General features: G+C 47.2%; 2 protein-coding genes across 2 annotated transcripts; one reads left to right on the forward strand and one right to left on the reverse strand.

Moving 5' to 3' along the window:
- The first annotated feature begins 16526 nt into the window (after window positions 1-16526).
- On the forward strand, window positions 16527-18390 carry LOC101786500 (2-methylene-furan-3-one reductase). Its single transcript, XM_004973256.4, has 4 exons — window positions 16527-17062; window positions 17171-17494; window positions 17627-17786; window positions 17887-18390. Exons 1-4 carry the CDS (start codon window positions 16655-16657, stop codon window positions 18150-18152), a joined length of 1158 nt encoding a protein of 385 aa, XP_004973313.1. The 5' UTR covers window positions 16527-16654; the 3' UTR covers window positions 18153-18390.
- LOC101786096 (phosphoglucan phosphatase LSF1, chloroplastic) lies at window positions 18224-22558 on the reverse strand. The gene is made up of 10 exons (XM_004973255.4): window positions 22120-22558; window positions 21913-22016; window positions 20792-21245; window positions 20576-20647; window positions 20343-20464; window positions 19538-19753; window positions 19320-19428; window positions 19065-19177; window positions 18770-18917; window positions 18224-18559 (listed from the first exon to the last, which is right to left on the reverse strand). Exons 1-10 carry the CDS (start codon window positions 22441-22443, stop codon window positions 18437-18439), a joined length of 1785 nt encoding a protein of 594 aa, XP_004973312.1. The 5' UTR covers window positions 22444-22558; the 3' UTR covers window positions 18224-18436.
- Window positions 22559-25550: the final 2992 nt, after the last annotated feature.

Here is a 25550-nt window from a genome sequence, read left to right on the forward strand (position 1 = left end):
TTGTTTTTAAAAATTTTCATTCGGTACACGCACCTGTCAGCAGGCCCGTGTACATACTTTGCCGAGTGCCTAGTGAAAACACTCGGCAAACTGTTGTCTTTGCCGAGTGTCTTCTTCAAACACTCGGCAAAGTACACTTATATTTCATGTATACTTCTTCAATAACGTGTGTTACTAACTTTTTTCCTATATAGTTTGGAAAAACCTTGTCAAATTCACTCAACAATGCATATTTGATTTTTCTACTAATATTATTCCATTATTTCATGCAGTTATAGCTCCAATTGAATTTATATCTATTAAAAATCTATAATTGCAGTTAATAAATAAAAATTATCATACGGATCCGAAAAATTTCCAAAATTTGACATGAACCAATCTATGTTGTATGTTGCCTATACAAAAAGCTTTGAAGTCAAACCCCAATTCAAGTGTCACTTGGACTCCAAATCTCATCGGATCCTTTCTAACTTCTACGAATCTTCTTGGGAATTGTGTCAGTTTGTAAGCATCATATGTCTGAAATTGTGCGAAACCTTCTCGATTTTTTACCATAGCCTCCACATATAATATCATGACATCTTCACAAATATTGTGATTTTCAGACTTCGTTTGCTTTTTTTAGAATTTAACAACCATTCAACCACACATTCGTGGTCGTGTTTTCTAAAAAAAATGTTCAAAATTTCTTTTCATTTCCTGGTTCAAACCTCAATCCGGATTCAATAATATGAATATAATTTTTTCACTGACTTTAATCCATTATTTCAATCACTTGCAGTTAAAATTTGACTTAAATAAATAAATTCCTATTAATGCTATCAATTCATTAAAAATAGCAAACAGACCAAAAAATAGACCAACTTTTAAGATTGAGTACCAAATGTTGTATGTGGGGTATAGAAAAAGTGTGGAGGGCAAAGGTGGAAAAAAAAAAGTTTTGTCTTTGCCGAGTGCCTACACAAACACTCGACAAACGTCTACCTTTGCCGAGTGTCTGAGGCAGACACTCGGCGAACTTCCTAGTTTGCCGAGTGTCAAGATTTTACACTCAGCAACCCACTCTTTGCCGAGTGTCCGCGTCGAACACTCGGCAAAGTACTAACGGCCGGCCCACTCCCCTAACGGATGGCGCACGTGCGAGCCACGTGCTGGAGATTTACCGAGTGTCAAATCTTTGCCGAGTGTCATGTGGATGTTTGCCGAGTGTCTTATTTGCGACACTCGGCAAAGCTGTGGTTTGCCGAGTGTATTATTTATACCGAGTATCTGCCAGTATACACTCGGCAAAAGGTGTGTTTGCCGAGTGACTGACAGAAAGCACTCGGCAAAGATTTTACAATCGGCGACGTTCGTGTTTCCGGTAGTGATGAGAGTGAGTGGCACAAATAAAACTTTTTAGGCCCCTTGGAACAAGGAATACTGGTGGAAGAATTTTATAGAATCTTGTACATATAGGTTTTTTCTTATATATCCTTTAGAACAAAGGATCGGACATCCAAGAATCCTACAAAAGTTTCTACGGTATGCCTCAATCTGTAGAAATTTTAAAGGAAATCTGACATATGAGGTCCAATCTGACATATCCGTGGCGGGCAGAGGCACAGCCACTGGTGCAGCGGTTGCGCAGGTGGTCCGGGCGAGCTGCACGGGTAGATGGCGGCTGCGGGTGGGGCCGATGCCTTCCATGCTCTCGTACAGCCGTTGCATCCTTATTGTCGTCCATGGCCATGTCATCGATGGAGGCAGTGGGCACCGGAGTATTCCCCGCATTGCATCAGCCGTGGAGCTGGAAGAGGTCGGCGGGATGCATCGACCCATCCAACACCCGATTGATTTACATGCGAGTCTGTGGATTCATTCCTTCGTCCCGTTTCTAACTTGCTTCTTAGCCACATCTGAGCGGTAGTCCTCCTACTTCTTTCTCCAAATTGAAGTAGTGAATTGAATCATTCCTATGTCCTCTTGTCTTTCCCCAAATTGAACAGGCAATCTTAACCCTACCCATTTGTGTGCTCATGATTTTCCTACAGATCCATCAGTCAGACGTGCTCAGTTAGCAATCCTAGGTTCAAGGTGCAAATGCTTTTTCTTTAATCAATACTACCTTGCAATATCGTGCGATTTATTGCTTCATAGACACAGTTGCATGCCTATTTGGCTCCTGTATGCTGCTGTGCTTTTCTAACTTTTTGGAGTTTAAGGACCATCTACTCGATTGAATAGTCTGTACAGATTCACCCCGAATTCTAACAGTTGCTGCTATAAGGAAGTATTTTTTTTTTCTTTTCTAACCACCATGTAGGTATATGACGCATTGGGAGAAAGTAATTTGTTGCTATAAGAAAGTAATTTTTTTATCTCCTGTCTTTTTGGTTTTCACTCTTGCGCTTGTCGTTACGGCAGATTCCTGCCTGAACCTCTCCGGCAACCAATGATTTATTCAAGCCCGTTCATAGTTTAGTCCCCTTTGGTTGGCAACAAATTCGGTTATAGAGGAAAATACGTTTGCTGACCTGCACACTTCAAATGATTTTTTTATGATATGTACTAGGCATGTTCAGACTTTAAAAATACAATTGTCACTAACCTCTTGTGTGTTCCTTTGTTGCCTCTGCTGATGTTTCAAATTCTCTATTTACACCTTGGAGAACACTCACTACAAACTGGGTAGTAATGTGAGTTCTAGGATCCACCATGGATAGTAGATTGGATTTCATTAGGTTTTTAGCTCAAAGGTAACACGCTGCTGGATAATGAAGCATTAGGAATTTCCATTTTGTTTTATTTTTTTCTGTTTTAAGTTTTCAAAAGAAAGTGAAGATGGCTTGATCAACTGGCATTTCTAAATTCGCTCATGCTTATTGATACCATGTTGCCAGCCTAGGTTGTATTGTTATGTGCTCAAATGAAAAAAGAATGTAGACTCAGGCTTGCCTTTTACAAGTTTACTTATGTTAGCATAATCTTCATCCTCTTCCAATATGAATTGTATATGTTGTATTCCTGTGCTTATTTTATCTCGGTTCATAACTATTACTCCCAGTAGTTCTCATGAAAAGCCTATCCAATTCTGTGTGGACTGTAAGAATTGTTGGAACTTAATCTTTTTTGTCACACATTTAAATTAAGGAAGCAAGTTTGGCTGCCGGATCAAGAAGCAAGTGTGGTCTTGTTTTCATATGCAATTTATTAATGTCCATTTCAGACCAAAGTTGACTTATTTTAATGCAATAAATCTCATAATGGATAATTTAAAACAGCATTTGAGTCGATAGCGATTCATAGTCAGTTGTTGCTGATTTGCCAAGATGGTGCTATCGGTAGGGATGGGGTGAAGTGAAGCGTATGTCATGTTTCAAGGTGCACAGCTTTTTCAACCTTTTCATATGAGTTTACCTAATTATTTTTTCCTACTTCCCTTGGGCTTATTAGCAACCAATTACCTCAAATGGCATAGCCTTTGTTTGTTTTTCAACTCCATTTATTCTGATGTGATACAATGTTTAGACGACTGAAATTCAGAATATTCAATTTGTCATGCCATTGTGCCTATAGCAGAATGTACAGCAACATGGTTCCTGGCTTGAAGTCTTTGATCTATAATTAAGGGTTTTTTCTATTGTGATGTAAGCATGCCAAGCAATGTCATATGTGCTTCATTGTTGAGAAATGGCCTCACAATCCTGCTCATGCATTCCACATACATGAAACTGTAATCATATCTATGAGTTACTTAAGATGTAAACTTGTGTTACTTAATGTTCTTATGTGTGGAGGGGAGCCATGGCAGGTGGCAGTATGCATCAGCAAGATCATGTGAGATAAAGAACCTAGATCTTTTCTTTTGCGAGGGAAAGAACATAAGATTAATCATCTAAAAATAACCTAGATTAATTTGTGGAACACATTTTTTAGAAATCTGGAAGCTAATATTTTTCCTTTAACTTCATGCTTGGATGATAATCTCCATGACTTCATGTTCCTTTCTTCAAGGTTTGATCTGGTTTTCTATTGCTATTGGGAAATGATAATTTTAGGCTTCCTCCACATTTCTATCCCAATCAGGAGCTTATCATTCCCTTGTGACCAAACTAATGTTGTTTGGTTCTCTACTAAGTCATCAGTATATATCTATCAAGCTATGGATGATATTGGGCATCTCATTTTGTTTATTCAGTCCATCATAGTTCCATTCTGTTCACCAAAAATTGTCAGTACTTTGCTGTCCTTGCATGCTTATACATGTATTTACTTTTATAATAATACATCATTAGCTACTTCACAGTTGCTTGACAACTCGGGGTTAGAGTTTTGGATGGCAAGAGCTGGTACCATACCAGGTGTCACAATTCATCAACATGCTTGCATGATAAAGGGGTATCACAGCTCGGGTGCTTACAAAGGATCATGTTTGGGAGTTTTGGGAGCAGCTCTCTGACCCAGGATTTTATGCCAAGCTACGGATCTTTGACATATATCGATTCAATTTTAGGTATGAATGTGTATCATTCTCCTTCAACTTGTTTCTCTTATAGTTAACCTCAAAATAGATCTTGAAAATGTTCTTCTGTTTGATCTGGATTCCTGATGATATGTGTTTCTGTGTCATTCTAAATTTTGGTCCTTGCATTAGAGACCATATAATGCTGAACGAATGTGGTGTGTACATGATCATATAGCTCTGTATAGCAAATGCTCTGTGTCTGGATGTTATTTTCTTCAGACTTGACAATTAGATGCAGTAGGTTATCTAGCTGGTATCATAGGCAAATAGCTATTTCTACTGAGGCAGTTGGTTGCTTAGTTGAATTGCACCTCTTAAAATACCTGCATTATATTTTAGTTTCAAAAATCATGACTTTATCGTAGGATAAAGTAAAACATTATCTTAAGCTTAGATTCCCAATGATACCTTGTTGCTATATCTATCTCTACCACTTTTGATCGATTATTAGTTCCCAAAGCTAGGGATAAATCAGAGCATTTTGCTTATTTGAATCATGTCTCTGTAACTACAGACCAAGGTTTAAAAATAAGCATAGTAATTTCACTAATATTCTGCAAAAAAAATTGAACTCACTGCAGTAATCAGTATGATACAGAAAAGTTGAAGTTTCCATTTTCTACAAAAGAATGGTTCTCCAAAAAATTTAGTGTAGAACAAGAACCATCTGCAGAAAAGAAGGTCATTAACTCAGAGTTATTTTGGCAAACTCTTGACATTATTACTCTCCACCAGATGTGCCGTGGCTGTTCAATGTTGAGTCATATGTTTTACTCTGGTAAATCAAGCATAGCTAAAAACAGGTACAAGTGTATGCCTTTTTTCTCATATGATACTGCGGTGAGTTCAAATGCAAAATGTAGGACTGTCCTTCCACCTCTGTTTATTGTTCCTAGACTCAATTAAATTGATCTATTTGCTATCTGATATAAGGTGTTGCATGGATGTGATGTGCACTCAAGATTTGGTTACCAAATTATTTCCACTTTGTTGTGTTTTCATTCTTAAAATTTTGGTTCTTGTAGTTACTTTGTATTGACTGGTATCCTAAAGAAAAATAGGAGGAAGGGGAGAGACGAGGGGAAGCTCCTTTGCTGCAGATATGAAAGGTTATTTTCTATGAACTTTACCTTCATTGGCTGATATGCATGGCTCTTTTCTGCGTGGCCTTTGGAACATCATGTCCTGTTAAGATATTCACTATCTGGAGTATTGCTCACATTGTTTTGTGCCTTTTCTGTTCCATACCAGTTTACTAATGCTCTCCTGTGTGCTTCTTCAAACTGATGGTGATATCTCATGGAAATGGCTAAGAAACAAAGGATCAGCTTTGCTGCTGTTTGCTGAAGTGTCAGTGGAGATATTTGAAGGTCGATCTTGGTGACCTGAAATTCTAATTATATTGTCAACGCCGTGTTATCCTTTGAGCTTGTGGTCATTGTGTCCCCTGTAACGAGCCTTGATAAATAATGGCTATTTTGATACCAAAGCATTTGCCTTTTAATACTAAATAATTCTATGTAAGGTATATATCTTGGTACCCGTAAATTGAATATATTCATAGTTCTCTTTGCTTCTAGGTTTACAAAGATCGTGGCCTTTATCACCATTGCTATTTGTTGCAATCAACAATAGGTACTATGCAATTCAAAGTCGCCATTTTGAATGATGCTGAAAAATATCATATTGATATCTGACGTTGCTGCCAATGGATGTTAATGATGAATATTTTTCTTTCTTTCTTGACATTGTTTTATTTAACCTATTTATATATACTGCAGATGGGTCAGCTTCTATCTTTCAAATTCCAGTTCATGAGCAAGATATATAGTTCGCTCTGAGTAGTTGTTTGAACATTGCATACCAAGTTATTATAAATTTACGTCTTTGCACCTACATACTTCATTCTAACAGCGTAATAGCGGCAGTGTGAACCTCATGGCCTTCCTGTGCTAAAAATTATTTTTTAAAAGTTCATTCAATGATATAAAAGTATCACGGATTGGTCGGCGAGCTTTGCACTCATACTGGGCGGATGATAGGCGCGCCCGGCTCGCCAGTCTCTAGTACAGAGAACTTCAGTTGCAAGTTTGAGAACAGCCCAGATAGTAATTAACTACTCCCTCTGTCGCAAAATATAAGGCATGGGTCTCCCATACTAATATTTGATTCTAAATATCTCCCATAATGTAATTTTTGTAGCAACAAAATTATAGTCTAATGAAAGTACTTTTAAACACAAATCAATGATATTATTTTTGTTAGACAGTTTTCATTATACAAGATTAATTGTAGGCCAAAATTTTCAAAGTTTGAATCTTGAGTTTCGGGCACACCTTATATATAATGGGATGGAGGGTTTAAACTCATATTTTGTAGTGTTCAGACTGAATAAAGAAAGGCTTCAAATATATCAGATTTAGTACAAGCTAATTATAGTTTCAAAATACACTAATTAGGTTGTCCAAAATGTCATGCAAGTAGGACGTACGGATATACGTGCATTCACCTGACGATTAATAGCCTGTCAAAGTCCTGTATTCACACTGCACAACAGGGAGAAGTTCAGCTGCAACCTACAAGTGTGAGACCCCAACAGCTGTTTGAACCGTGATGTTCAGATTGAATAAACTAGAAAAACTGGCGGTGCCTCGTGCCCAATCTATGGGCGCCTCTGCATATGCATTCACCTGGCGACGTACACGTAAGGTTGAAACACGGTATATATCCACTGATGCACTCAAGCCCAAGGGATCATGGGCCACACGCGTCAACTACCACGTGGGAGCCCGGTGCTGGGAGGATCGGAGCCTCTCGTGATGATCGATGAGAAGCATGCGTGCGTGCATGATGTTACATTGTCTTACATATAAACTCAACTGGAAATCTAACTAACTAATCCTGACAGAAGTCAAAGTTTGCATTCCGCATATTGTTCAGCATGTTTTGTGAACCTATAAGTTTCTCTTCTCATCAACGAAAATATCATCCACTAGGTCATCACCGCTGGTCCCCAAACCTTCATCACCACCGGTTTAGGGACCCGTCGGATTAGGATTGACAATGATGATTTTGGCTATCACAGCCGGATGTGTAACCGATCGTTGATGAGCATAAGCAAAAATAAAAAAAATAGAAAATACCTGCTGCATCCGGCCTGCCTTCGTACCCCCCGCTTGCCGCTGCTCCCCTGCACGCCGATGCATCTGGTCCGCTGCTCCTCCCCCACGCGCTGCAGCGTCCCACAGCTGCTCCTCCCCCGCGCCCCACCACATCTGGCCTGCCACCACCGAGAGAGAGGGGGGGCAAGGTGACACAACAGGGAGAGATGACAAGGAGCTTCTCCCTTGTCGGATCCGGTCATCACTACCCGCCCATCGTCATTCTGCCCTGCACAGCACTAGATCTCGGCCGCCGCATCCCCTCCCATCAGAGCTCCTCACGCTGTCGCATCTACTGCGTCACCTTCGCCCCAAGCGCTACCTTTGCCCCTCGCCCCACCGCCACTCCTCACTGCCCAGTGAGGAGTGAGCAGAGGGGTAGGGAAGGGGTAGCTAGGGACTCGCCGGCCAACAACCGCTGTCGAAGGGGAGAGGGGAAGAGGAGGATGGGAGAGAAGACGGAGAGGCCAGGGAGAGAAAGAGAGGGGAGACGGGAAAAGGACATGAATGGATAAGAAGGGATAGAGGGGAGAGCGGACGGGTGTGTGGTCGGTCAAAATCCAATTTGATGTATGATTCGGGTCCAGCCAACATCCACCACCGGCTCTTTTTAAAAACCAGCTTACGGTAGTTGATCACCGTGAGCGGGGATCCGATGGAACCACCTTTTAGAGATCCGTCCTGGAGGTTAGTTCGTGTGAAGAAATTCGAGAGACAGTGAGGGGAGTTTTTCGGTAGTTGCACTCAGAGGGATTTTTAGACAGGTTCAATAGATCGGAAGCACAACACCCTACGTCATGTATGTTGTGTTGCTTAGTATTGCCTATCTTTCTAAGTACAAGGTTTGGCCTTTTATAGGCCAAGCCCATGGCTAGATTGGTTGGGAAAGCCTTGTAACCCAATCCTTCCCTCTATCTTATGTGTGTGAATGCGGCGGCCCAATGGCCACCCTCCTTGCTACAATTCTCCTAACATGCCGACCAACTGCCCTGACACCCCTCGCCTTCACGTGCACGGCTCCATGGTGCCCGACCGAATATTTTGTATGTCAATCTCTTCTTTTTACTATTTTATCATGGTAACCCCTGTTCTTCTCGGTCCGGTCCCACCATCTCGGGAAAGGGGGCATTGAATCTGGCTCCCAGGCCCCTTCCCGAGAGGCCTTCGCCGCTTCCCGGGGCCATGGTGTGGGCCCCCCCTTTGGCAGAGCCAACTGGGAGCTAGGTGAGTGCTCTTGAAACGAGGGTGGCGCCTACCGCCTATTAGATGGGACGGGTGAGGCCGCCAGACCCTGAGGCGCTCAGGCACATCCCATCAACCGTAATGATGGTGTTTTTATGGGGATGGGGCGCTTGGTGGCCTACTTACCTCGACTGCCACGCTCACTCGTGCTTAGTCATGCCACCGTTCGCTTTGCCTTGAAGCGAACTCTCTCGAGGGCCTCCCCGGAGATCATCCCGGGGGCACCCTGCTCTTGTTGTGTGGGCCCCTCCTAGGTCCCATTGTGAGGACATGATATTTTCTTTCTTCTTGGGCCTTCAGATTCCTAGGCCCATCTTCTTATTTGGGCTTTATGAGAAGGGAGCCCCTTTCTCTGGGTAGGCCCCACAAGTAAGCACCTCCTCGAGGGACCCCCATTCCCTTGGTGCTAACAGCAGCCCCTAGCCCCTTGCTAGACCATCTTCCTCCAGGTCAATCGTGGGGCCTAGTAGAAGGAAGGGGGCCGCCTCTTGATGCTTCTCCTTCGCCTCGTGCTCATCTGCCCAAGGTTTGGTTGGGATTTTCCTAGATTCTGGGCCCCTTCTGCACTTATTCTTCAGCGGCTGTTTCTCAAAGCTGAAGCGTTGCGTCCGTCATCTTATAAGACTATATGGGCGAGCCTCTGGGGCTTTTCCTTTCTTTTATCCTGGTCAGGGGACCTTCTAGTTATGTGGCAGCTCCTAAAGGCCCCACGCCAGCGCATCCTGTCGAGAGCGCTTGTGTGTCACACTAGCCTTGCTTGCATCGCTGATCATGGTCCCCATGTCATGCGGGGCAGCGTACGACTGCTAGCTCCATCTTGCACTCCTTTTGAGGGGGAGCAGCACATGGTGAACGCCTGCTCGGGCATCCTTCAGACCGATGGGTAGCGCGTTGTCCCAAGGTAAATGGTTGTTCCATGAACAGGGCAACCTTATCGGGTGGCGTGGCTTTCCTAGCTATAAATAGCTGCGAGGGCTGCCCTTGCTATCCACCACCATCGTCATGGAGCTCATAGTTTGCTTAGTTCTTCTTGGGAGATCCGGCGGCTTCGCCCTTGGGCCTCACTCTTCTCACGGCGCCTCACCTGGTGAGGGCACCTCAAAGGAGGACGTCGTGCCATGTAGCCTGCCCTCCTTAGCATAGGAGAGCTGAGTTGAAAGGGCGCCATGATCCTGAGGAGTCATGACACTCCAGGAACAGAGGTGGAGGAGTGGCGGACTGGTGACAGGCAAAGGTGTGGTGCACTAGCCCTCAGGTCTATGCACCTATCCTACCTTCCCTCCCCTTTCTCACCCAGCATAGGAGAGCTAGGTTGAAGGGTAGGGAGGTACGCGGTTGGGTGACCTTGCGGGTGACCCTCACTAGATCCATTGTAGGGTCGCCTGTGAGTTTTGTTACCCCTGGGGCAGCCTCGCGCCGCCTCGCTGATGAGGTAGGCCACACGGAAGGGTGGAGAAGTTGACGAAGGCCGCTTCCTACGACCCATGGTGGGGTTGCTCTGCTGCTTCACTGGCTTGGCATCCTCCTTCCCTTGGAGGCTGCTGATCTAGTCCCAGAGATGGAGTTGGGGGATGCTCGCTCGGGTTTTGCTTGAAGGGCTAGCTTTTGGCAGATCTTCAAGAATAGCCTTGGGCTACAGCCCCTGGCCTCCTCTTGGACTGCAGCAACGTTTTCATCCCCACACGTGTCCGGTTTGCCATGGTGGATGCCATGGTAAAAAGGGGCACCACATCTCCACATCTCCATACATGGCGGATGTTATTGATGTGTTGTGCCTACAGCGATCGAGATGTTGGGCATGCTGCACAGGTGCACCGGGGAAAGATGCCCAGCGCACACCTCGCAGGTGCCTGACGTGGCTACTCCTCGCCAGTCGCCTTCCTCCCAAGGTTGAGGCCTCATCTGATGCTGTTGTTGTTGCTGATCGGGGGTGTCTCCTTCACCTTATTTCTCATCCTCAGCGGTAGCAGGACGCTCCTGTCCCCAAATGGCGCTCCCCGCTAATGGACTTCCCCTTCTCCATGGTGTGGAACCTCACGTTCGTGTGCCGTGGAGCTCCCTTCATCCTAGTAGAACATTTTTCTTTTAGGTTATAACAACCATGTACTTTCCTGTGTAATGCTCCAAAAGAAACTTCTTTTTTAGAGTACATGGCTCCCCTTTTGTGCTATGAAAGGTTGTCGTGCAGGAAACATAGAATAAAGGATGGTGTTATTTTGTTTTTCCCTTCCTGGGACAGTGTCACTTCTCGTACTTGTGTTTGCGACGGCAGACAAGATAGTGGAGGTCAGGAGCCGCTAGGTGTTGGCTGTGCTTGGGGTCCAAGGACCAGGCCGGGAGCTATGCACTAACCATCGGGACCCGCCGGTAACTCAGCAACTATCATCTTAGATACAAACACGTTCCCTGAGAGCGTCTATCCTGGGGATTAATTCCTTCAATATGAGTGTATTTGTGACTAAGAGTCTTGACACAAAAGTTTTTTAAATTGCTATAAAAGTGCATATGCTGGCATATGGTTGGAATTAAAATTAAACTGATACATAGATAAACCAGTACGCAGGTGGGAGCCCCTGAGCAATGGGTCCACCATGTTATCTACAGGTAAAACTTATGGAGGTGTTCGATGTTCTATACGTTGGGTACTGGTATGCCGTCTCCGTCGATCAACTTGACTACGCCTGGCTGTCGTATCTCCATCATCCGGAAGGGCCCTTCCCACATGGGCACAGCTTGTTCTTGCCCTCCCGGGATTGGAAGCGTCACAGCACCAAGTTTCCAACTTGAAGCTACTATGATCGGACGTGTCTCTAGTGGTAGCGGCGTAGAGCTTCAACTTATGCATGAGTAATTGTTTCCCAATGATTTTGGAAGAGCTTATTGTCAGATTTATAAGCCCGGCAATCCACCAGGGGGTTTACCAAGTGGTTGATTTGTAGGTGAGGGAAATGTGAAACCAAAAACTCAAAGGTGATCGCGATAACACAAAGGGGACACAAGGATTTTAGACAGGTTCGAACCTCCGGAGAGTAATACCCTATGTTCTGTATTTTAGTGGATTGTATTGTTGGTGATTGATCTGATGTCCTCGGGGGGTGCGCTTGGCTGCCTTATATAGGTTGACAACCAAGGATTACAAGTCGGTTTGAATCTAATCTACTCGGTATTTACATGAAAAGCAATCTTAGTTGGACTACAAAACGCGTCCCACGATGTCCTGGTAGATTTGGATAGTTTTGTTGCCTTGACGTGTACTCCAAATAACTTCATATCCTCGACCCGCACGCCGTGGTCGGACGGGCCCACTTGTTAGGCTTGACCAGTATCCTAGTCGGTGGGGACCCATGGGGTGCCCATATCCCTCAAGCCCCTGAGCAATGTGTAGGCGAACACGAACTTGAGGTCATCATAGCGAAGCTTGAAATTAGGTCGGCTGAAGCTGCGACAGCGTCAGGGTGACGGAGAAGCTGCACAGTGCTCAAAAGAAGAAAATCCGAGTGAGCGTAGAGCCAACACGCAGAATGAAGACGAGTGCCGAGTTGATGGAAGCCGACGTCCAGCAGGTCAAAGTGACGGGTGCGGAGGGCGTCGCAAGACGCACCCCATAGGAGTAGCCCCCGTGCATTGAAGCAATTAGAATAATCAGCCCAATGGTCAAGAAAAAAGAAGTTGTCCCTATGAAGTAGTTCTTAGTGCCCGAGCATGAAGACAGGCACAGCCACGGAGGCCTGCCAACCAAAAAAATGTGTGCCCAAATCTCTGGAGATAAGGAGTGAAGCAATGATAAGTAGGTGAAAAAAAGTCCTTGTTAATGGGAGTACTGTTAGAGTAGCTGCACGGGAGTACTGCTCTGTCGGAGCAGCTGCACGGGAGTACCATCCTTCTTTCCTTGAAGATAAGGCCAGTCATCACATAAGTACTTTGGAGTCACGATGGTATGGAGGGACTCTGTCGTGCGCCTTCACGGTTTTACTGTAGCGCCTTGGATGCTAGCCGGCGGCCTGGCTATAAATAGGCCTACCATTCATCTTGGAGAGTCATGGCTCAAGTAATAGCACTTGTAAGCTTCAAACTTGTAGTTTTTGATAGGCATAGCAACCACCCAGAAGTTTGATGCCAGAAGAATTCTTGTGAAGAACACCCAGGTGCTCCTTCCCTTCGCAGTCTCTACGACAGAGTCGGGAGGTAATGATGCTAGAAGAATCCTCGTGAGGAGGTTGTATCGTGAACCTCTCAACTTTGTCCAGGACACCGGCAAGGAAGTTTGAAGCACAGCTTTTTTGTATTGTGCTTTTTTTCTTTTTCTATGTTGTAGCTTCTTATCCTGGGATGTTGTCTACCCTGGAGCTATTAATAGTCTTTTGTAATATGTAATGCCAGGAATTTGATTTTAGCTAACTGAAAGCATGTCTTTGCATCTGTTTTTGTTGTTTTATGAGGCCGCAAAGGCGCACTGTGTTGAGACTGGGAGGCTGGTCCCCAAGGTTGTGAACTAGCTCAGCTATGGAGGCCAACCGAGTAGAAATAGGCACCCAGCCTCTGAAGACGAGGACTGGCGGAACCACGGAGGCGCGCCGAGTAGAATAGGGCACCCAGCCCCCGAGGGTGAGGACTGGTAGAACCGTGGAGACGCATTGACTAGAATTTGGCGTCCAGCCCCCGAGGGTAAGGACAGATAGAGCCGCGGAGATGCGCTGAGTAGAATTGGATGCCCAGCCCCCAAGGGTGAGCGGAGGCACGCCGAGTAGAATTTGGTGCCTAGCCCCTTAGGGTAAGGAATGGTAGAGCCGTGGAGGCGCGTCGAGTAGAATTGGGCGCCCAACCCTCGAGGGTTAGGACTGGCAGAGCCGCGGAGGCGCGCTGAGTAGAATAGGGCACCCAGCCCCCGAGGATGAGGACTGGCAGAGCCGCGGAGGTACGCCGAGTAGAATTGGGCGTCTAGCCCCCGTGGGTGAGGACTGGCAGAGTCGTGGAGGCGTGCCGTTAAAAACGCAATGAAGATCCCGCAAATTCTGCCCCATATGCGCGGCGTTAATGGAACGATCCGCAAATTTCACCCGGCACGTTGCGCAGTGCTAACAGAAGGCCCGCGATTTCCGTCCATAGCTCACGTCGTTGTCTTCTTCAAAAGCGCGAGGGGCACAGGGCCGTTGCTATTCTTATCCTCAACCTCTCGCAGCGCCTACGCCTTGAGCTCGCTGAGTACTCCACCATCGCATTCGCGAACACTAGGTTGCACCACCACATTCTGCATTCCTCTTGCACATGCGCCGCCGCCGCTGCCTGAGTTGATGCGCCGCCACCGCCCGAGCCGCTGCGCCGCTTTATGCGCAGCAAAACCCTAGTCCTCGTTAGATTCAAATCGCAAGGTCGCAAAGCAATGGTGCAGCCCAATGCCCTGACGCCTTCCTCGATGTGGATGAAGAGCGTGATGACGCAGGAGCAGATCTAGTCCCTTGTCGACCGTGGGCTCCTTGGTCCACAAGCGCTGCTCGACTGGAAGCCCACCACCGGTCAGGATTTCCCGTTGGAGGATACGACAGAGGTGGTAGTATTCATGCCGTTCTTCGAGCGTGGATCTGGACTACCAACTGGAGATTTCTACCGCGACCTTCTCAACTACTACAAGATTGAGCTGGTACAGCTAAACCCTAACTCAATGTTGGACGTATCTGTCTTCATCCTAACATCACGTTCAGACCTATCTCGATGAAGGAAACTACCGCTACGCCAAGTGGGTCGATCCACCACTTCTTGAGCCAACCAAGGAGTACATACACTATCTGAAGTGCAAGATCTTTGACCTGGAGCGTAATGTCGAGGATCTTCAATCCGAATTTGGCACGAATCCTTGGGCGATCGACATCACAGGTGACTTGATTTGCACCGATCCATGGTGCAAGTGCCCCTACCACCACAACAAGAATCGTCCCCCGTCTCCGTCATCCTCTGGGGGTGCTGGCTACTATGGAGCTGGGCCGTCGCAGTCCTCGCAGAGCCAGTTCTACTAGGAAGTAGACATGGCTCTTTCCCCGACTATTTCAATTACCTAAGGCATGCTAGATTTAGCAACATGCCACTTGGCTTAGGAATTTCGTTCGGATCCGTTGTAATCTCGCTGGAAACAGCTATATCTCTAATGGCCAGGAGTTAAATCATTTCCAATTATTTCGTTCATTCACTCTACCTCTCTCAAATTACAAAGTTACATATTGCAATGAAACTACATATTTCACTTCTAAAAATATCATACAAAATTACACGAAAAATAACTAATCAAAATTAAAACAGAGTTATAGCCGGTTCAAATGGCTATAACTCCGCTATAGCCGTTTCAACCGGCTATAGCATCCTACACCCCACTTCGGTCGGCTAAACCTGGTAGGGGGATCCTGCTGCCACTTGAAACGGCGGAAAGCCACCTACCGCCGTACGAAACGGCTAAATCAGGCTACCGCCGTTTCATACAGCGAAATACGCATGGCCACCGCTCCGGGCCTCTTACCACCAATCCAACCGGCGGAAGCGGACCTACCGCCGTTTCGTACGGCGGCATAGGTGTATTTGTGCAATTTTTCGTTTGACTATTTATTTCTGCAAAAATTGTAAAACAAAAAATAAAAAAAAATCCACGCGGTGGGTCAGCAGCTGCGTACGCCGCACGTGCAGGCCAGCCCAGGCGGAGCCTGCCAAGCGAGGCGGACCAGCACCAGCGCACGCGGCAGGCCAGCGGCGCAGCAGTCCAGCTCGGCACGCGGGCCGGAGCATTCGTTCGCCCACCTGAGCAAGCCAGCGGCCCAGCGCAGCAGCCTGCAGTCGGCGGCCTGCCCATGCGGGGTGCGACAGCCCAGTGAGGAAGCTACGAAGGCTAGGTCCACCTAGCGCTAGCAGTACAGCCACAACGACACACACCAGGTGAGCAGTTTATCTTGGACGTCCCTTTGTTGCTACAGTGAGCAATCATTACATGCTTGAGCCTTGAGGATAGTACTTCCTTCCTCATTTGTGTTTACATCTCCCGCATGGATCATGACATGATTACTTCAGCAAGTGCTTAGAAGTAATGGTTAAGTAGCGATTTAACTTTTTTCTTGTGCAAGTTTTGCTTCAGTGCTTCTTCTGATTGTTTCGAGGATAAACTTATCACAAGTTAACTTATACCATCTGAAAGTTAGATGTGTTTTAGATGACAAAGACCTTACTCTCCGAGTGAATTTTAAAAACCTTTCATTCACCCGTCTCTACTTTCCGATCCTTCGAGACTTGTCCAAGCATATTCACTCATTTGCCTGCCAAAAAGGCAGGTGGACGTTCATTTCTCTGCCGGCCCATCCGTCTCATTGTCACTCACATCTGTCCCTGTCCGTCCACCCCGCCGGCTGACGCCGAGCCGCCATCTGGAGTGAAGTGAGCGGCCTTCTCCCACGCGGCCATCACCATTCACCACAACAAACACAAGGCCTCGCCCCTGGATCCCATCGGAGAAGACGACAATCCCCCGAACTTTGTATACGAAACCATGCAAAATGCAGCGCGCGCGAATCTCAGCCAGATTCACTCGCTCGTCAGCACGTCCAGCCACACGCGTCGGCGTCATCTCCCCCGAGCGCTACCCGCCACTCCCGACTGCCACAAACGGATAACAACAGTACAACACCCGGGCAACATGAGCAGAGCGGCACACAAGAACACCAGCAACGTTCATCTTCTTTGACGTCGAGGTCCGAGAAGAAGCCAAAAGAAAATGCAGGCATTCCTCTCCTCGTCGATCCCCGCTACCTCGTACTCGAGATCGTCCTTCCTGCCGCAGCCGCCTCAGGCTCCCGCGAGGCTCGCACTCCCGTCGTCGGGGCCCAGGGCCGCCGCCGCCGTTGTCGCGAGGAGAGCGGCGGCGGAGGCGGGCCGGTGTGTGGCGGCGTCTGCGTCCTCGTCCCCGGCCACGGCCGCGGCCGCGACGGAGGTGCCCGGGACCATGAAGGCCTGGGCGTACGACGCGTACGGGGACGCCAGCGTGCTCAAGATCGACGAGGCCGCGGCTGTGCCGGCGGTGGGCGAGGACCAGGTGCTCGTCAAGGTCGTCGCCGCGGCGCTCAACCCCGTCGACGCCAAGCGCCGGGCCGGCAAGTTCCAGGCCACCGACTCGCCGCTTCCGGTCCAATCTATCGGCTCCTCCCCTCCATGGATTGAATTGAATTGGCCGTCGTTTCCGCTCGCTCCAATCCTCCTCGTCCGCTGACCTTGCTGGTGCACGTATGCGCAGACCGTGCCGGGCTATGACGTGGCCGGCGTCGTCGTCAAGGTGGGTGGCCAGGTGAAGGGCTTCCAGGAAGGCGACGAGGTGTACGGCATGATAAGCGAGAAGCCCCTGGAGGGGCCCAAGCAGTCCGGCTCGCTGGCGGAGTACACCGCAGTCGAGGAGAAGCTGCTGGCGCGCAAGCCCAAGAGCATCGACTTCGCGCAGGCCGCCGGCCTGCCGGTCGCCATCCTCACCGCCAACGAAGGCCTCGAGAAAGCCGGACTATGTGCCGGCAAGTCCGTCCTCGTTCTCGGCGGAGCCGGTGGTGTCGGCTCCCTTGCCATCCAGGTCTCACACACACTGATCTGAACTGAAACTGCATGCACACTGGCTGTTTGGATTTCAGCTTCAGCTGTTGTTTGGTACTGAACTGAACTTTCTGACACAATCAACGCTGTTCTTGATGGGAATGAATTGAAGCTGGCAAAGCAAGTCTACGGCGCGTCGAAGGTGGCCGCGACGGCCAGCACCAAGAAGATCGAGCTGCTCAAGAGCCTGGGCACCGACGTCGCCATTGACTACACCAAGGAGAACTTCGAAGACCTGCCAGACAAGTACGACGTCGTCTTCGACGCAGTTGGTAAGTATAAGATCACCCTCGGTAAAAACCTGACACGACCTGATCAAGTGAAATGCAGCCCTCGGCTGAGCAATCTGCCCTGCATCTTTCTGGATTTCAGGTCAGGGTGAGAAGGCTGTAAAGGTTGTGAAGGAAGGCGGCAGCGTGGTGGTGCTCACCGGCGCAGTCACCCCACCAGGGTTCCGGTTCGTGGTCACCTCCAATGGCTCCACCTTGGAGAAGCTAAACCCATACCTTGAGTCTGGGAAGGTAAAGCCGGTCGTCGACCTGCAGGGGCCATTCCCCTTCTCCAAGGTTGTAGAGGCCTTCTCCTACCTTGAGACTGGAAGAGCAACTGGCAAAGTAGTCATCTCTCCAGTTCCATAAGAGCTGGAGCAGTAGATTGCAGAGTTTGTTCACTGGCCATTTGGGTGATGGCCGAGATTCTCAGTGTCAAATAGTCTAAAAGGAAGTTTATTTCAGAACAGTCCATAGAATTACAAAGAGACGAGGTGTACATTGTGCTCATTGCTGAGCCACTTATCAACGTTCTAGTTTCTGTCTGAACAGATACAGTAAGGTCCCTCTGTTGTTATGAGTTTTCTTTAGCTATGAAATTGCTGAACATCGATGGTTGGTTGTCCAGCTCAACTGGGAAATGGCTGTCAAGTTTACTGCTTTGGGGACAATCTGATTGGGCAGATTGCAAACGCCATGCGGCGTGCTGCAAATGCCAATGAAAATCGCTCATCCTCGGTTAGTGCCCTTTCTATTACCTTGACAACAGTTGGGTCCTGCGATGAGATACCAACATCTTAGTGTCTGATTGCTGGATATATCAGAGACTACTGATTCCACTTAGTTTCTACACTAATGAATTCCAAAAAAAAAAAGATCAAGTATGGTTCAATGATGAGTGAAACTGTGCCTAAATTGCAAATGAACAGGCAGGTTGCATAGCTATCAGCTCAATCAGAGCCAACGGAGCCAGAGGATTTACATACCCTTATATGTAGCTGGCTAGGAGCAGGACGAATCCGTGCAATGTCACCAACTCTGATCACGTTGTTGACATTACCATGTTCATCTGTTTCTGTTGGCAATGAAGTCGAATGCCTCCACTGCCCCCCAACTATGAACTTGTAGTAGTACCTACGCATATGGGGTTAGTTTCAGTTAATTTCATAACAAGCAGCGTACACAGATGTCATTCCATGATATTCACAGCCACAGAACCCAAGGAACAAAAGAACCTTGCAGTTCAAAAATCCAAGAAAGAACAAGTAAGTGACAACTTACTTTCCATGTCGAAGTCGAACTTCAGCCTCATATCTTGAACCACCTTTGTGGCTGCACCTTATTTTGTCTTTCCAGTTACTTGTGAAATCCCCAACCAATTCCACATCCTCACCCTGGAGTAAAATTTTCACATCCAAGTCAGCTCCCTCTGAGTTATTGATTGTCAAAGCATATCATGAAGTCTCACAGTGGATTGAAGATGAATTTTGATGCCAAACACTCACTCAGTAACACTTCCACATAAAAGGAACTTACCTCCCGACCACTATTCCAAACAAAACATACTGAATGTGTAGGACTACCATCGTGTCTTCCATTTTCAACTAAAGCAATAAGATCCCAGGTTGCCCACACAATTGCAGCTCTGCATGCTTATACAAATCGTTTAGTTACAAACGAATAATCATAACAAAAAAACTGAAATTATAGAATCAAACTAGTCAACAAATATAACTTTTCTCAACAATAATTACCTGTCAGGTCGACAAGAGTGCAAACCAGTGATGAACTTGTGAGCAATATGGAGAGGTGTATCTTGAACCCAGTGTAAGTATGATATTACACATGCTGGTGATCTATCATATCCGGTGGTACAAGTCACATATATACGGTAGTTCTTCCTTATAAGGCGTAATAGAAGACCAACACAGAAAGGAAGCTTCTTCCTAAGGTCCATGGAATCAACCTCTCTGAAAAAGACCAGCATTTATAGTTTAGTGACTATCGGATTGCAGTAAAGGGTTTAGGGTTTGCTATAATATCTAGCCATGTATGATCTCAAAAAAAAAACATCTAGCCATCTACAGACCAAGACAGAATTTCAACAAAAGCTCATTGAGATCCTCCCTTACTTTCAAATAATAATTAAGGTGAATTTTGATGAGCTTGCAAGTTTGTTATCAGTTATCATAGGTAGCTCATTAAACAGACAAATGGCACATATAGTATTTACAACATTAGTCCAAAGAAGAAATAGTACACAGAAATAACAGTGAACATCAAGTACTACAGTGGTCAAAATATCATCTAGAGTATTGTATAAATTAAACATCAATTATAGCTTATGAGAAACTCTAGCCTATTTGATAATCAAACCATATTTGCTTTAACTAGATAGTAAAGGCAACATTAATGATTTCCAGATCCAGTAATCAAAAAGAAAGCTGCTGCAGTTATTCAGAGGAACAATACAAAGCTACAGCTGGTTCAATATAACAATTGTAAAGATCAAGAATAAACTTAAAGTTTATCTTCTAAACAGAGAAAATGACAGCATACCGTATAGGATAGTTAACCATTAAGATGTTATTCTCGCGACAAGAATTGTTGATTGCCTCAGAATTAATTCCCCAATTAATGCGCTCACTTTCACTTTGGAAATTCAGAACAGCAGTAATACCCTGAAGCCTTTTGAAGTATCAGAAACTTAACTGAACTATAAAGAAAAAGACTGTATAATTGCAATGACAAAATCTGAGAAATTTGATTTATTGCATATGTCAGGAACCTACCACAGTTTCTGATAACATCTTCACATCTCTCTCTGTTTGTATGCATGACCCAACAAATATTTGTTCTGTAATCTGTCAAAGAAACCATATAAAATAAAATGAATGGCATGGTTATCGATACATGATCCCTGAGCTGCTGAAAGCACATTGACACGCCCTATATAGAGTTACATATCATGTAAAGAAAGATAACTAGCTTTCACACAGTCACCCTACCTTGCTGTATTGCATACCAAGTGAATGATTGTAGTACAGTTCACCTTTAGCACGGTCTAGTGCTTTAATGTACTCCTCCAAAGGAAAGCTGCCATGCGCCCATTCAGCATTGACATCATCCTCATCAGAATATAAACCAACAATCTCACTTATGCGATTTGCAAGGTTAGTGCTGCTCTGATTGAGTCCACCTTTCTCACCAGACAGAGAAGACCATCCTTGAGAACTTAGCAACCTTGGGGAGAATATAGCGAAACCAGATTTCCCATCCCCCGTAGAAGACTCATTTAACTTTGTGGACAAAAGAGCTTTGTTCCAAGAAGCAACAGCAACCCGCCCTCTGTTAAATAGGATGTGGTAATCTTCATTTTGATGTAACTGATGGATCGGAAAAGGAGCAAACGGTCTCTCAAGGACAAGGCTGCATTGTCCTGACTTGTCCCTCAGCGCAATCCTGTATACAATTTAAAGAGAACATGTGAACAAAGTGTAATCATGCAGTAGTTCCGTCCAACATTCTTCATTGTTAGGGAAGTAAGTCTTATCCACGAAATTATCTATACTAAGGATGTGAACTGAGCTAAGCTCATCTCACGAATTTTTTGCAATTTAACAAAGGTATTGAGTCCTGAATTGCTGATGTCTTGACTTTGAGGAAGGTGCTCCAATGGTGAACAATTTCTCAAGGAATCAATTAAGGCTTTAATTTAAAATCACCGACTGCTAAACTACTACAGGTTTGTACAATTAAGTAATTGGAAAAACACAGAGCTGAAACTTGTCTCTTTCATTGCAGTACTACTGTGTGCCATGAAATTTTTGTTGTAACTAATTAAACATTTCAACTAAGCCATTGAAAATAGAATCTTAAATTAGTGGTTCCAAGTGCATGCTAAGGCTTGTTCGGAACATAGGAATATCACTAAGACATTAACAAAGCCCTAGGAGCATAATAGTTCCAGGTTAAAATAGCAGAGGCAACAAACTAACTGAAGTAGCAAAAGCACCTCAGATCACAAACAATCCTATATAACATGCTGAGGGAAAGCGATACAGAGGAAATTTCAGAGGAACACTTGTGTTTGGACGAATGAAACATAACGACATTACTGGTGCCATACTCCGTGTCACCTAGGTCTTTGATGGTGACGAGGCCCTGCTCGCCGCCGCCAGCCTTCTTGAGCGTGTCGCCGACCATGATGATCCTCGACTTCTCGGCGTTCCCCTGTCACACACATCACCACATGCAGAGCCGGATGTCAGTCAGTCGCTCGCCGGCCGAAGGCTGTTCACCCCGCCAACACCAGGAATGACGGAGCATCGCTTACCCCTTTCCTGAGCGAGTGGACGAAGACGCGGCCGTCGACGCCGAGCGCGAAGCGGACGCCGAGGGGCCGGTCGACGGTGACCATGTACTCGTTGAGCCGCATCGCCCCCGCGGGCCCGCCCGCGCCCGGCTCCGCCCCTTCCGCGGCCGCAGCGACGCCGAGCCTCGTCCACCTCCGCCCCCGCCCCGGGGAGCAGGAGAACGAGGCGGCGGCCCGGGCCCTGCGCGCCCGCGGGCCCGCCGCCGGTTCGGCGCCGACGCGGCGGCCTGGGGTCGCAATGGCGAGGGCGGGCGGGAGGAGGAGGAGGTGCAGGTGGGGCGCCATGGGCGCAGCGCGTGATGGGGATCGGGTCCGCGGCGGGCGGCGGCGGCGGTGGGGGCGGTGCACGGGGAAATGGCGGGCACGGGATCAGAGGCGGAGTGGAGTGGGGGGATGGGAAGTGTGTGGAACGGAACCGGAACTGAGGCGGAGGTCTTTGCGCGGGCTGGGGTTGTGGGACCCACGCCGTCGTGTAGTTTGTTTTGATTTTTTTAAAGTAATTTCTTTTCCCCGTTCGGGCTTCTCTCCGCCTCGCGGGCCCGCTCCACGCGCGCTCTTCACGTGACGTGGCGCTCCACGCGGTCACGCCCATGCCGGCATGCCTTACGGGTGGTATACACACGTGATACAGTGAAGGGTAAAAATACTTTTCTTTTTCTTTTCTATAAACCTTCGTTTGCTCTTTATTACGGATGCAGTATACAATTGTACAAATTTGGATCGGATGAGCAGTGCTTTTGGTGTGGTGTGAACAGAAGGAACATACAAAGATGTTTGGTTTCTCCTGCTTATTTTTAAGCACCCGTCACATCGAATGTTTAGATACTAATTAGAAGTATTAAACGTAGGCTATTTACAACTCATTACATAAGTGGAGGCTAAACGGCGTGACGAATCTATTAAGCCTAATTAGTCCATAATTTGATAATGTGTTGCTACAGTAAATATTTGCTAATGATGGATTAATTAGGCTTAATTAGGTTTAATAGATTCGTCTCGCCGTTTAGCCTTCACTTATGTAATGGATTTTGTAAATAGTATACGTTTAATACTCCTAATTAGTATTTAAACATTCGATGTGACACGTGCTAAAAATAAGCAAAAGTAACCACACGAGACCAAACATGAAAGCATGATGTGATCGTAGATGACTAGATTAATTTGGATTCTTGAATTGTTGCGTCCTGTTTTTTGATTTTTTTCTCTTTGTCCACGTCACGTGCCATGTGGACGACAGCCCGATGTGTTGGGTACATGATAGCTGATGATAAGGATGGAGGAGCTGATTGAAATGCTTGTGACAAGAGGTCGTGGACAAAACTGAAGGTTGGCGCATCTGCTAGCACGATGAATAGCACCCGCAGCGTGCTCCCCTGCCCATACTTCGTTTTTCTCTTTGCTGACCGGGCATCACTTTGCACGCTGTTGGGCACGATGCTTGAAAAAAAAAATCTAGCACCATGACTCTAGGTTCCTCGATGCTCAATCACTACAGTATCATTTTCATTGGCTGGTGGGCTGCTGCTGAGTTGCTAGCGTGTTAGCAGTGAGAAGGAAAGAAAATGTTTCTGTTTCTTTTAAATTGCTAGCGGGCCCTACATGTTTAGATGCAAGCACTACGGCAGTAGAGAAAAACCAGGTCCTTGTTGATGTGATATGTTTGGGCATCGATAACGTACGCCGGACGCTGCGGGTGCTCTTTTGCAACCCGACTATGCTTTCCGCTAATCGTCTATCTTGCGCATTGGTCTTGCTGGGTCAGCCCATGCAATAACCCAACTAAATCACATTCCTCGTGAGCCTCGCTTGACAATTATACAACTTGAACTTGATGTAGCCTACTCCAAAGACACTATCAGTAGTGGACTTAGGATTTGAGAGTTGGGTATTCCCCATTTTCTTCAGGGTAATTTTGCTAGTGGACACCGTTCAATGTTGATCTTTGTATGGACACTATTCAAATTGGTATTTGCTGATGGATATCATTCAATTATAGATATTTGCTATTAGACACCGGGACTATTATAATAATAATTTCTATAATTGAGGAGAGAGAACGAGTGAATGGACAAAAGTATCCTTCCATATTAGTGACATATGGATCCACTCTTGTTATTAATTAATATTTCTAATCCCCTTCCCTCGGTCTTCCCTCACCTCGTTTGTTGATGGTACTGTCGGCGTGCATCCCCGGGCCGCCCGCTCTTCATCTCAGCCATGGCCCATGGCCACCCTCCATTAGCCCACTGCGTCGCTATGGCCCACTGCCTCCTACCTCACCGAAGCACTCCCATGATGGAGCTTGTGATGCAGCTGCTGGCTGCTTGATTACTGCAGCGGAGCAAGCTGCTAGTAGTTGCTTTTTTCTAATTCGGGGAGAAGGTGAAAAAAGAAGGGGAATTGAAAGAAAAATTGGAAAGGATAGTGAGCTCTAATTTGGAGGTGGACATGGCATTGAGGGAGAACAGAGAGGAGGACAAGGTGCTTGCTTGCTATGTTGTTTGATTTGGGGAAAAGAAAGAGGAGTGGAGTGGCTTCCGTGTAAAAACCGTTCAGCGACTCGGCCCCGCGTCGCCCTTCCCCCTTGCTCGGGCGACTCGGGAGGCGGCCGGAACCCTAGCCGCCTCCACCCCATCCCCTTCACTCCCCTCACCGCCGTCAGAGGGGCCTACCGGAAGTCCGCGCAGCCTCCTAGGAAGCCTGGGCTTGGGCACAAGGAGCGCTGCGACGACCAGCGAGACGGCGTGGCAGTGGGCTGGCAGCCACCCTGGCCCTCCGGCAGGCGGATCCGCTGCCCCCGTGGCCGGATTTGTGGCGGCGGCGGGGGCATGTGGAGAGCGGCGCCGGCAGTGGTCGAGTGGGACACGGTGGCGCATCGCCACCCCCCTGGCTGTAGTGCTGCGATGCCTCGGCAAGAGGCCGCGTGGGCATGGTGGGGCGCCGCCCCGGCGACGGTGGCCCGTGTACAGTAGCGGAGGTGGCGCCCCTAGTCGTGCTCTGCCCCTGGTCTGGTATGGCCTGGGCAGCAAGCCTGCTGAACTCGGGGAAGGAGGAGGTGCTGGAGGCCTGACAGCAGCCTAGCAACTGGACTGAGGAGGGAGGTTGTGCGGCGGCGGCGGCGCACGGGATGAGGAGGAGACCGCACCACAATGGTGTGGGGGTTGGGGTGGTGACTGCGTGATGATGCCTGCGTGCGAGGGAGGATGCGGTAGCAGTTTTGGTTGCGCGCTCAGGTGGCTGGTTGGTGATGGGGGCGGTTGCAGGGAGGCATTTGTGTTGGTGCAGCCATGATGGGTGGGGAAGTTTGTGGCAGCTACTGGTGGGAGGTGTCGAGCGAAAGCCATGCTCGGAGTGCCGAGCTGACAACAGTGATGCCTTGGGCGCCGCAATTT

The sequence above is a fragment of the Setaria italica genome, chromosome VI (assembly GCF_000263155.2).
Source record: "Setaria italica strain Yugu1 chromosome VI, Setaria_italica_v2.0, whole genome shotgun sequence".
NCBI lineage: Eukaryota > Viridiplantae > Streptophyta > Magnoliopsida > Poales > Poaceae > Setaria > Setaria italica.

Bases quoted from the DNA above. Each gene is read 5' to 3' on its own strand.
- LOC101786500 (XM_004973256.4), top strand. From the start codon at position 16,655: ATGCAGGCATTCCTCTCCTCGTCGATCCCCGCTACCTCGTACTCGAGA. The intron at 17,495-17,626 runs GTCTCACACACA...AATGAATTGAAG, and splicing joins TCGGCTCCCTTGCCATCCAG to CTGGCAAAGCAAGTCTACGG. The intron at 17,787-17,886 runs GTAAGTATAAGA...TCTGGATTTCAG, and splicing joins CGTCGTCTTCGACGCAGTTG to GTCAGGGTGAGAAGGCTGTA.
- LOC101786096 (XM_004973255.4), bottom strand. From the start codon at position 22,443: ATGGCGCCCCACCTGCACCTCCTCCTCCTCCCGCCCGCCCTCGCCATT. The intron at 19,178-19,319 runs GTAAGTTCCTTT...ATTTTACTCCAG, and splicing joins TTTGGAATAGTGGTCGGGAG to GGTGAGGATGTGGAATTGGT. The intron at 18,560-18,769 runs GTATGTAAATCC...ATCTCATCGCAG, and splicing joins CTAGCCAGCTACATATAAGG to GACCCAACTGTTGTCAAGGT.